Source organism: Kogia breviceps, chromosome 4, assembly GCF_026419965.1.
Source record: "Kogia breviceps isolate mKogBre1 chromosome 4, mKogBre1 haplotype 1, whole genome shotgun sequence".
Lineage (NCBI taxonomy): Eukaryota > Metazoa > Chordata > Mammalia > Artiodactyla > Physeteridae > Kogia > Kogia breviceps.
Window position 1 is genome coordinate 145201291 of NC_081313.1, and position 12116 is coordinate 145213406.

The 12116-nt window shown below is 39.8% G+C and overlaps 1 protein-coding gene across 17 annotated transcripts in view; it reads right to left on the reverse strand.

Moving 5' to 3' along the window:
* FBXO38 (F-box protein 38) overlaps window positions 1-12089 on the reverse strand; it is a 53242-nt gene extending 41153 nt beyond the window's left edge. For 3 of the 17 annotated variants that reach the window (XM_067032135.1, XM_067032142.1, XM_067032132.1), the window contains exons 1-4: window positions 11880-11967; window positions 6172-6202; window positions 4520-4709; window positions 361-494 (exon numbers count right to left, since the gene is read on the reverse strand). In XM_067032135.1, the coding sequence (XP_066888236.1) occupies window positions 361-494; window positions 4520-4647 (262 nt within the window). In that variant the 5' untranslated portion in view covers window positions 4648-4709; window positions 6172-6202; window positions 11880-11967. Of the gene's footprint in view, window positions 1-360; window positions 495-4519; window positions 4710-6171; window positions 6203-11362; window positions 11465-11879 lie in introns of those variants that run through there. The other 14 variants (XM_067032136.1, XM_067032143.1, XM_059061947.2 and 11 more) reach the window with 10 other exon arrangements.
* Window positions 12090-12116: the final 27 nt, after the last annotated feature.

Here is a 12116-nt window from a genome sequence, read left to right on the forward strand (position 1 = left end):
TAACTAGAGGGTGCATGAAAACCTACATCATGGAAGAAACGAAACTTTGTCATATTAGCTAAGACATATACTTAGCTAATCAAAGGCTCAATATGTATTCTCCAATCATATATTTGTGGAATAGACTGATGTAGTTTCTTAAGGAGTAGGAAATGAAAACAGACCACTAAAACAGTAAAGCCTCAGGCAAAACTCATTTCATCAACCTAAACTAACCTAAAGATTTTAGATAAAATCCTGCCTCCCTACCTACAAGGTGCCTAGATTGCCTATCCCAAAGCAACAAGTAGCTTTTGATGGGAACGTTATTAGTAGTTTCCAGTGGGGCTCCACTGTACATTACAGGTTAAATGTACTTACCACTCGGCATGTATTCCCACCATCGCCCTGCACAAAGATCCACTACCCTCACAACTCTCAGATATAGGGTGACTGCTTCCTTTAGCTTCCGGGAAAGACATTCCATACACATGATATCCTGCAGAGGGAGGTACCTTTGTAAGAGAAAGAAACTCATATTTATCAAGTGGGTAAGTACTTCATCTCACTGACAGGTTATATTTTTCCTTCCTCCATTCTCCTGCCCCTCAAAGAAAATAAGACTGTAGTAATATTCACCGAGTTTTAAGATTAACATGCACACATACCTTTTTACTAAAAAAAAAAAAAATCAGCAAATACTCAAGCATCCAAATAAAGTGTGGAGCTCCCTCCATAGAGCATTTGATAAATCCTGCCTTTCTACTTTTAAGGACAAAGAAAATCTCAAAAAAAAAAAAAAGGAAGGATAAAAAAATCTCAGTATATTTCAAGGTATAGTGACAAGGGAATGTACAAAAGATCAGAGAACTGATCAATTTGAACCCAACCAATATTTTTTCATAGTTTTTACAGAATCCATTTCCTAAAGTGGCTAAAAAAAATTCCTCTCTGCTCCTGCTCAACACCACCCAGGATCTCTGCTATTTTCTTCAACAAATATGTATACTAAGTTTATAGTGTACATTTTCCCCTAGATCTTTTACCTTTTAATCACATACTCTAATAAAAGTATTGCATAAGCATTAAGTGAAAACACTCATCTGAATTACAATTTCCTTTTTTCCGACCTCCCCTGTTATCTCTTCCTTCATGAAGCTTTTCAACTAACCTCTACTTTTGTTCTGTTTCCAGTAATACCTATATATATATATATATATATATATATATATCAACAGACCTAGGTTAATTAAAAAAAAAAAAAAGGCAAAAGCTACCCTTTACTGAGCTGGTATTGTGTCACAGACACTGTACTACAGTCACTGTTTCACAACTTTTGCAAGCTAGGTTCTTTTCCTGTTTGCAACACAGCCCTCCCCCAATGCTTTTTCTTCCCTTCTCTGTTCTGCTGTGTTCCCCACCCCTCTGGCTATGAGGTGACTCTGGCCAATGGAAGGCAGGGCAAAGGCTTTCTGCTATTGCTATTCCCCTAACTGAATGAAACTTCAGCATCTCTTCCTCGTTCCCTTAACCCTACCTACACCTCTCTGAATGATCTCTTCATTAAGTTATCTTCAAATTCCAGCCGAGGGTGTCTTGTTTCCTGATACAACCCTCATTGATATAGTAGGTGCTACTGTTACCCCACTTTACAAGTGGTGAAATTGGCTCAGAAAAGTTAACCAGAAAAAAGTCAACAGCTAAATAAGAGAGGGGAAGAGCAAGGATGTCAACAGTTGGGTCTATTTCCTAAAAATTAAGCTAATTCTAAAGGAAAGTCCAGGTATACCTGCTGAATATTTCTCTGCTCTTATTTTTTCTACCTCTGGCCCCTCCGCATTCTCTTTTATAACTATTTAAATAAAGAGAATAAAATAAAGTCAAATTCTCTACCAAAAAAGTATTATTGCCAACTTAATTTAGTTTCCATAACTTGGATATAAGGATACTTTTCAGAAACTATATAACTATACACTTTATAAACAATTAAAAACTGAATTTCTTTTCTAAATCAAGTTTTGCCTCTAAAACTTTTTTCCACAAATCACTGATTTTTATCCAAAGTATTTGCCTGAGTTAATGTTATACTCCCTTGAAATACAAACATCAGTAATCTTACGGAGATTATATTTGCCCTCAGAAAAAGAATGTATTTTTACTTCACAGATACATAGTCAAAAAGCTGGAGTTCCACAGATACATAGTCAAAAAGCTGGAGTTCAGGGCTTCCCTGGTGGCGCAGTGGTTGCGAGTCCACCTGCTGATTCAGGGGACACGGGTTCATGCCCCGGTCCGGGAAGATCCCACATGCCGCGGAGCGGCTGGGCCCGTGAGCCGTGGCCGCTGAGCCCGTGTGTCCGGAGCCTGTGCTCCGCAATGGGAGAGGCCACAACGGTGAGAGGCCCGTGTACCGCCAAAAAAAAAAAGCTGGAGTTCAAAAGGCAGATCAAACATATTTTAGAAAAGATGTGTTTAACATGGCAGGTACAGCAAAGATTAAGTTTTAAGTTTCTTTTAAGGAAGCCATGGTTTTTCTTGTTTCATGAAAACATGCTAAATGGTTATTACAGGACTACAAATTGAGTCCTCAGATAAAAACTTTAGAAGCCTAAAAATAAATGTTTATTTTTAGAATACCATATTCAAGTACTCAGCTTAGTTCACAGTTCTCCTTACATTCTGCCAATCTGCTGCATGTTTTTTTCATTATAACCAGGATAACATCCTTCTATTTGATTCCACTCCTTCTACTGTTATATTCTGTTTGAACTGCAAAATCAAATCCACTCTCAATTTAAAGTATGATCAAATTTGTTCATAATATGCCCTACCATTAGTCAACAAACATCTAACACACATCCCTAGAAATGATTTTACCTATGCTTTCCTCTAGTATTTTAACAGCTTCATTGTTTAATTCACTGATACATTTAGAATACAGTTGTCAGATATGAGAGAGAACATGCTTTTATTATTTTCTTCAATAGGTTGTGACATCATCACTGAATAATCCACTCAGCTTTTCCTCACTGATGTGAATACCAAGTTTATAATAAACGAGATCCCACGTATATTTGAATCTACATATGGAGCCTATATATGGAGTTTGTTTTACCCAACTGTCTGGCTATCTTCTCCTGTACCAAATCTTTAATTATTGTGTATTTTAGAATACATTTGAACATCTAGTAGGGTTATACTCTTTCTCCTGAAAAATTTTGGCTACAGAATTTTTCCTGCCAGATGAACTTTAGTATTATCCTGTTATGTTAAAAAAAAAAAAAAAGTCTATTATTTTAATTGGGCCTTCTATTCCCAGACAGAACTGAACAAAAACTACACTGTGTCACATAATAACAAACTGCAGAAGATAAAGACTAATACAAATTTATACTGGAAAAGAAAAATAAAGTGCCCATAGTTCCCTAAAATAACTCTGCTATCATGATTTTAAAACTTCTTAATCTGCAAATATTCAATAATTTTTTAAAAATTCAAAACTTTTCTAGGAACTTCATATATGGAAATCTCCCCTAGGTAAATAATCTAAAATAATGGAAAATTCAGATGCTTAGAGAAGTTAGTTGCATTATATATATGAGAAAAATTAGAAACAATAGAGACAAAAGAATACAAGAAAAGGTAATTATCATGTCATAGTCAGAGGAATAGAAAGCAGTGACTAAGATGATAATTATGAAGACCATGCAGCAATATGAAAAAAGGCACAACACAATATAACCATTAACACTTACCAAGTGTTTATGCCATGCAGTGTATTGAGTGCTTTAAAAGCATCATCTCATTGAATCTTTATAATAACATCTTTATATCTATCACTGGTCCAGAGATAGTAAATGAGAGACTCCGGATCAAACTCTGGTCTCTCATTCCAGAGACAAAGTATATTAGGATGTGTTTATTTGAGTGGATAATGAAAGAAAAGAGCAGGAGAAACTATAATGAAAGGGTTTCATTGGTTGTTTTTTTGGTTTTGTCTCTGGATTCTTTAACAATTGTTATAATACAGTTTAGATAAAAATATAATTTTAAAAAAGGATTTTGAAAAAAATTTACCTCAAAACAACCTTAATATGTGCACTGCATATACCAATGATAGGTATTATTTCACAAAACCTTTTTCATTTCGTGTATGTGCACACAGAGCAAAATGTGTTTCTCACTGTGGATTGTAATCCAAAAGTCAGAAACACTGCTTTATATCATACACACAAGGTACTGTAATAATAAAAGTCAACAAATCTATCAGTCAGTAAGAATTCCAAGAAGCCTGGAATGTTAACACAGTCTAGATAATGGCTGCCCAACAAAACTTTCTCCAATAAAGGAAATATTCTCTATCTTCACTGTCCATGCTATCCTATACTGTAGCCACTAGCTATTCTGGATCTTTAATTTAATTTAATTTAAATGCCACATGTGGCTACTGACTACCATATTGGACAGCACAGCTCTAGCATTTGCTCCTACTTATACTATATATTCCATGTAGGTGAAAATCAACCAAACAAAATCTTACCTAAAAATATGGCAAAGCACTTCATGTGAAAGTTGATTCATATAGTCCTTTGTTTCATCTGATATTGTTTCTTCAGGAATATCATTGTTCATGAGACACGTTTTAACACTTTTCTTTCGTGGACCCATTGCTGCGTTATCTCCAGTATCAAAGAGCAAATTTCCCCTTTTGGTTACTTGAGTTCAAAGACCTGAAAGCAAGCAGTGATTAGAGTAGACTAAAACACACCAAACCCAGATGCAGAAATTATCTAGGTAAAACAATGTTTATTTTAGAATACAGACACACAAAGGCAGTGCTATTACAATGGTACAGACTACATTCAAATTAATAAAAATACTACACAAAAGGCACAGAACATCTTTTTTCTGAAGAGCAGTCGAGATAAAAATGCATTACTTAGGATGAGCAAAAATCCAAGGAATCAGGAGTCCTGGATTCTATTCGTACTCTGTTGCTTCCTGGCTAATTCACTCAATTTCTCCAAGCATCAAATTCCTCATATGTAAGATAAGATTAAACTAGACAAACAAAACCCCTTCCAACTCCAGGAGCATGTGATTCAAGGCCTGCCCCTAACACAGCAGAAAGGAGAAGACTCTTGGATTCTAGGCCTGGATCTGCCACAAACTACTTCTATGAACTTGAATCACCTTTTAACTTCTTCCTTCTCCCACCTATAAAGTGAGGGGATCAGATTTCACTGGCGGGTCACATATCCCTTTATGAATTTGATAAAAAAAAAACTATTAACCTTCTCCACAAAAAGCAATAACCAAAAAGACTACTTAATTTTACATGCAATTTCAGAGGAAGAATACAACAACCTTTCTCCCTCTCCCTCTCCCATAAGTATTAAGGAGCAGAGGTTAATTCACTTTTGTATCAGATGTATGTTTTGTTTGCTTTTAAAATAAGCTTTAGTGAGGGAGGAAGAGGAGAAAGGAGGAGGAACGGAGTGGGGGAAATAAAATAAAAGTCAGATGAGCAAACTTCTGCCCAAAGGTTTGTTTTATTTTGCAGATCAGGTTAAGAGGGAACTATGTGAAAACAGTGTCCTTTAAATAGCATTATCAATTATCTCTGGTAAAATTCGGAAACCTTATCTGGATTCAAAGTGAGAGAACTGTAGAGTTCAGAGCTTAATCATGCTACAGTGATGCAAAGAATTGCTGTTGCAAATCTGTCTATCTCTAAACAGTGTTTGCTCCCTTTTATGCACCAATGTTTTTTCTTAAATATAATCTGTTACTATCAAAAGTTTCTAAAGTGGACCCCATGCTTCCATTTTCTTACACAGTTGTAATAAAAGTGTAACCTTTTCTTGATGACTTGAGGTTATCATTTGAATACACATTATATTCTGCAACATAGTCTCAGGGACTCCTGAACTATATGGAGTTCCTGGGGTTCCTTTGCTTCAACAGCATATGGGAGCAAACTACAAGGTTAAGTGAATTCTTATATTTCGTGTGTGTGTGTGTGTGTGTGTGTGTGTGTGTGTGTGTGTGTGTGTGTGTGTGTGTGTGTGTGTTTTCTGGTCTCTTCTTCCCTCACTGAAAGGTTATGCACTGTGACTTCTAACAGGTGTCAGCATGCTTGCTTCTCCTTGCACTCCAAACACATGCACAAACACACGCACAAACACATACCTCTAATTTGCTGCTTCTAATCAGCTATGGCCTGGGAAACCAAAGAAATAAGTTTTTAGAATTGTATGTGGATTAATATCAACAGGCAGTTAGTAGTATGGACTTAAGAATTCTGCAAAGAGTAGGTACATGAGCTACAGTTCACTGAATTTGTTTTTAAAGAAATTTAATACACATGATCAAACAGAAACCAAATCAGCCTACAAGAAATCCTAGTTTGCAGAGGATAAAATCTTTCCCTGACCAAGCCACCTTTCCAATCTCATCTTTCAATTCTTATCACTTGTTCACTCCAGCTACACCAGTATCCCAGTTCATCCATTTGTTTAACATTCATCTTCTATTCCTAGTAAGCTACTATATCTGTCTAGAATGTCCTTCCCTTCCTTTTTTTTTTTTTTTTGGCCTGGAAAACCACTATTCTTCCTTCAAAGTCTAGTTAAACAATTAAGTCCTCTGAAAAAACATCTCCTACTAAACTCCTCTTCCGAGCTCCCTGTGAGACTTAACATCAGCTTCTCCCATAGCAACCTGGATAATATTATATTGATCATGTCTCTGCCAGGAAAAGGAAGAGAATCTCAATCTCCTGCCACTGGGTGATAACAAATCACACATGTCTGATGTGTGAATATCCATCAGTCTTTCCATTATTCCATATGCGCCCAGTAGCTGCAAGGCTGCTAAGAACCATTTCATGTGCCTGTTTTTGCCACCACAGCACTCAGTGATCTCAGCAACAAGCCTGTAACCCTGGCAAAAATGCAATCACACTTTACTCCAATAGGAACACATAACAATTAGCTACCCTGAGGCATTCAAATACCTTGACAAGGCTATAAACCAGTACAGACCAATCCAACCATGGATTAATTCTCCAGCTATGTTATTTAGCACATGCTTCACCTTTTACACCCTCACCTTTGACAACTCTAACCGTTCATGGATACCACGTTCTTGATTTCATCCTCTAAGTAAAAATCTTTCTTGGCCCTTCCCTCTTCTTTTTCTTCAGCAAATCCACACCACTTAATAATTTCCACCATCATCTTACGATTCCGCCTTTTATTGCTCCTTACTTTGCAATACTGTGGTTTTGTGTGAATCAGATTTAGTAGCTCCAGTGCACAACATACACTTGAAATTTTAAACCAATAGATTGCATCTTAAATATCACTAAGTTTATATAAAGTTCCCTTTAGAACTCACAAAAATATTTACTCACAGATATGACATTATACAACATTACAGAGAGGTTAAGTCTCCAGCAAGCCCACAAAGATCCATTTACCCTACTATGCATTAACACTACTACCAAAGGGCCTAAATTAAGAGTACAACAAAAATTTAGGTGAAATTGTAACATAGCTCCCATATCACATCTAGAACTGAAAACTTGGTGGTAGAGCTACTTATTTGGCAGCAGGTGGAGTAGTGACTTCCCTGCTACAAGGCTTCGGTAGGAAAGGGACTTGCGGAGATGAACACTGGGGTAAAGGATAAGACCGGCATCTTCCATCTAGGGGCTTTAACAGTTCAGGAGCCCATAGCTGGGGGAAATTCCTCAGTCCTCTCCAGTCCAAGTTGGTGCCCCTGGCAATATTAAGGAGATAAAAGGCTCATTCAAGGACTCAATTATTTTCCCTCACCACCATTCTAACTCTACTTAAAAAACAAACAACAACAAAAAACCCCACACAACTGTTTCAACTAAAGCTGGCTTCATCATCACTTAAGTGAAATACATGACTGGACTAGGCTGAGAGCACTTCATCCCAGGCACTGAGTACAGAGGCCTGGTATCCCTGTTTGAAAAGAAAACACCATGAAAGACAGAGACCTAGTGATGACGAAGTCTCTCTCAATTGCTTGTCTTTTAGTGGGATGAGGGATAACAGCAGGTGAGAAAACTGCTTTGACTAGCCTTCTATGTCTTGGCTTCTTCCTACCCCTATCTCCAAAATATCACCACTCACCACTTGAGAAACTCAACAAGGTAGAGAAGGTCCAAAGCAGCAGCAAGTAGAAAGAGGAAAAGAGGGCGATTCCAGTTATCAACAGTAGATAAAGATTACACATAGGAATGGGCCTAGCAGAGGAGTTATGGAGGGTAAGGGAGAGGTGAGTATAAATAACAAGTGGGTATAAATATGCAGAGACTATATTTTGCAGCACTAGGTGTTATTTTTTTAGGGTTAGCAAGTCCTGGAGGCTGAGATTCTAAACCTCAAAGAAATATCATTTTGAATCCCAGAAAGTTAAAAGGTGAAGGGTCCTTCACAGACTTAAGGGGTCACACAGTTCTTAATTTTTTGTGGGTCACAAACCCATCTGAGACTATGATGAAAGCTGTACATCCCCCCAAGACAAAAACAAAACACACCCAGACTCATATATAATTTCAGGGGCTTCACAGAGACATGGAAGCTCATCCAGAGGACCCTATCCAAGGCTGGTCCCTCAATTTTTAGATGGACAAACAGAACCAGAGGGTATAAGTCACTTGCCAAGGGCATATATTAAGTGTCAGAGTTCAGGCTGGGATTCAGATTTCTCAGCCTACAGTATACAACCTGTCATCAAGTCGATCCTTTGCACCTCGGCTGGCTGCCTGCATTCCAGAGCTACGCCCCAGTGCTTGGAGATGCACTTCTCAATGCTCTGACAGAACTGCTGCTGACCACACCCTCCTTCACGAATTAGAGCTTGCGGTCCATCTAAAGCTCACACACAGTAGCCTACAGCAGCCCTGGGTCTCCTACAATCATCCTGTGGCTGGCTGTTTAGCAGACCTTAGCCACAGGAAGCATCACTTTTGTCCTAGTGGTCCAAGTTATGTTCTAAGTAGTAAGCCTGAATTGTTTCTGAGCATTCTTTAAACTTGAGAAACTCAACAAGGTTAAGGAACCTCCTTCTCCTTAACACGTAGGTGTGCTCCTCTCCTTGCTACCTGCCAGTTCAAATCTCCTCCTATCCCAAACTAGACTACACTATCCTCTACTAAGTTAATTCATTCTGGTTGCTCCCAGATTTATCACTATCTTTTATTTATTTATTTATTTATTTGCGGTAGGCGGGCCTCTCACTGTTGTGGCCTCTCCGGCTGCAGAGCACAGGATCCGGACACGCAGGCTCGGCGGCCATGGCTCACGGGCCCAGCCGCTCTGCGGCATGTGGGATCTTCCCGGACCGGGGCACGAACCCGTGTCCCCTGCATCGGCAGGCTGACTCTCAACCACTGCGCCACCAGGGAAGCCCTATCACTATCTTTTAAACCTTAACCTTCCAGGCTACGTCTACCTCTTGTTGAGGAGTACCAACATTTCCTTGCTTGCAAAAATCATTTTCCTTTTTATTCTCTACTTTCATTAGAGAGGTTTTAACACGTATTGTACACAATTCTGACAATCGTTGATACCTATAAAAGTCCTATATATACCTACTCTTTTACTCCTTAAATGCACAACTTAGAAATCTTCTTACACCTGTTCCATCTTGTCAACATCCTCTTTCATCCCTGTCTTATTCTACTAATTACTCTCTTACTCAGATCACACTGGACCCTCCAAGGTACGTTTGTCTTTATAGAGCAGTGATAAACCAACTTACCTTACAACTAACTAGAAAACTTAGAGACCTCTTCTTTTATGAAACTTTCACAATGCTGAATCAATTTCCCCATTCTCTATCTAATTAATAGCAATTTTTTAAAAGTTTCTCCAGAGAATTGTTTTCTTCGATCTATTCATCGGTCCATCCAACCAACCCCTCACTCGACTATTTTTTTATTGCCTATTAGGTGCTAGGTGGTGACAAAGTCTTTCCTCCCAGGAAGCTTACAGTTCACAGTGGAGACAGATTCTACCACCAGTTTCTGACAACTCAGCCACTTCAATTACTATAACTTAAATTTCCTTTCATTAACCTCACCAAAAATCTCTCTCTCCCATTTAAAACTTCCCAATGTCTTCAATCATCCTATCTGGTCAAGGGCTCCCCTGCCCTTCAGGTTTCTAACACCTTTCCTTAGTTTCTATTGGCTTCAGCTGGCTCATATCAATGTAATATTGCATGTCAATTTGACACCATTCCTCATCATAGATCTTCTATGTCTACTTCCTAGAACAGCCTCTCTTGCCTAAAGAAATGCCGCAGCACATCCACCAAGCTGCTCAGATAAAAAAACAAATAAGAAAACAGAATTACAGTACTGAAAATGTCCAGGAGTCATCTAGTCCAATCTTTCATTTTCCAAGATAAGGAAAGTAAGAACCAGAGAGGTAAGCTGGCTTGCCCAAAGTCACAAACCCAGAAAGTATCAATACCAGTGCTAAAACAAGGATCCATGTCTTTAACTCTAGTTCAAGTCCAATTTTATTTCACTATGTCACTTTTCCTTACTGTAATCTAGCTTTTCCTTCTTGTCCTATTGTACGTCTTAGTATCTTTTTTAAACTAAAGTGTGAACTTCCAGGCACACAGTCATTTAAACAAACACACAAAAGTCTATATTCGGTACCCAAAGAGGACATAAGAATCACAGCATCACAAATTTTAAAGAGAAAGAGCCTTAGTGATAACCTAGACCAGTAATTGTCAAAAAAAGTTAAAAATTACAAGCACAGATTTTTCAATCTATATGGCTACATAAGATGTACTCTCCACACCTCACCTCTTCCCTCCCGCAGAAAATCACGGCTTTATGGAGCCATTATTTTATTCTTCATTCGTGCAGACTATGGGAAAGGGGATTAAGAACCTGTGACCTAATCTAACTTATTCGTTTGTGAGATGAGAAATCTCCAGTCCAGAAAAAGGAAGGTAAGCCAGTTTTAAGATAAAAAACAAAGGTTTCCTATGTTTCACATTTGCATGTTTTACACTGCCGGTATAGGTTTCTAAAACAAAGTCTTCAGGACAGAGCTTTCCACTACACAGGAAACACAGGAACCTTAAGAAGTGCCAGTTGCCCTTGGCCAATTTGGTGTCTGGAAAGAAACATGGTAGACACCTCTGATAAGTCATCTCCTGGCTACACAAAATGCAGGGAAAAGAAGCTTGTCTGGCCTGTCTCTAAGGTAAGACTCCTTGGGAGTTGAGAACCTGATTTTAGAGCTAGGAGGGGGATCAGAAGCATCCAACACCTTCGTTTTACAGATATGTAAACCGTGCCACAGAGAGGGTAACGGACCTGGGCAAGGTCAGAGAGTGAGTCGGTGGACGAGGTTAAGTCTAGAACTCCGGGCTCCCGATCCCTTAGCTGGCCGCCTCTCAAAGATGTATTCACTTCGTCCTGCTCAGAACATCTCAGTAAGCCGACTACAGGCCTTAACTCACCGGCTTAAACACTGACTTAACGTTAAAATCGTGGAACTTCTGACGCCCAGAGTGGGATGGGGTCCCAGAAGTTGGCCAGGCCAAAAGTCCCCATTTTGTTGAGAAAATCAAGACTCAGAGAGGGTTCTGTATCCTGGGATCTTGGGCCAGATTCAGGCAAGGTGGCAAACCTTGCCACCAGGGCCTAGAAGGCCAAGAACCACAAACCCAATCCCGGCTCTTCGGGAAGCTCTAGGCCCGAAAGGGGCCGAAGACCAAGAGCCCGAGCGGTCGGGGGCCGCAGAGCCCCATCCAGCCGCCTCCACCCGCCGCACGCACCCCGGGCTCTGCAGTCCGCCGCCCGCCCCCGGCCCACCCGGCCGCCGCCTCACCTACGCCAGCCCTCCGTTTGTTGTAGTGGTGGAGGGAGGGAGAAACGCAACAGACACTTCCCGCGGCCCCCACCGCCGGGGCGCTTCCGCTTCCGTCGCCCCTCGGGCACTTCCGGAGTGTTGGTATCCCGGGCTAGGCCCGCTCCCCATGCTGGGTGTGGACGCGGGCGTCCAGGCCCGGCAGCCATGTTAAGCGTGGCGTTTGGGAGCGGACAGGGGGCGCGTCCTTCATTCACG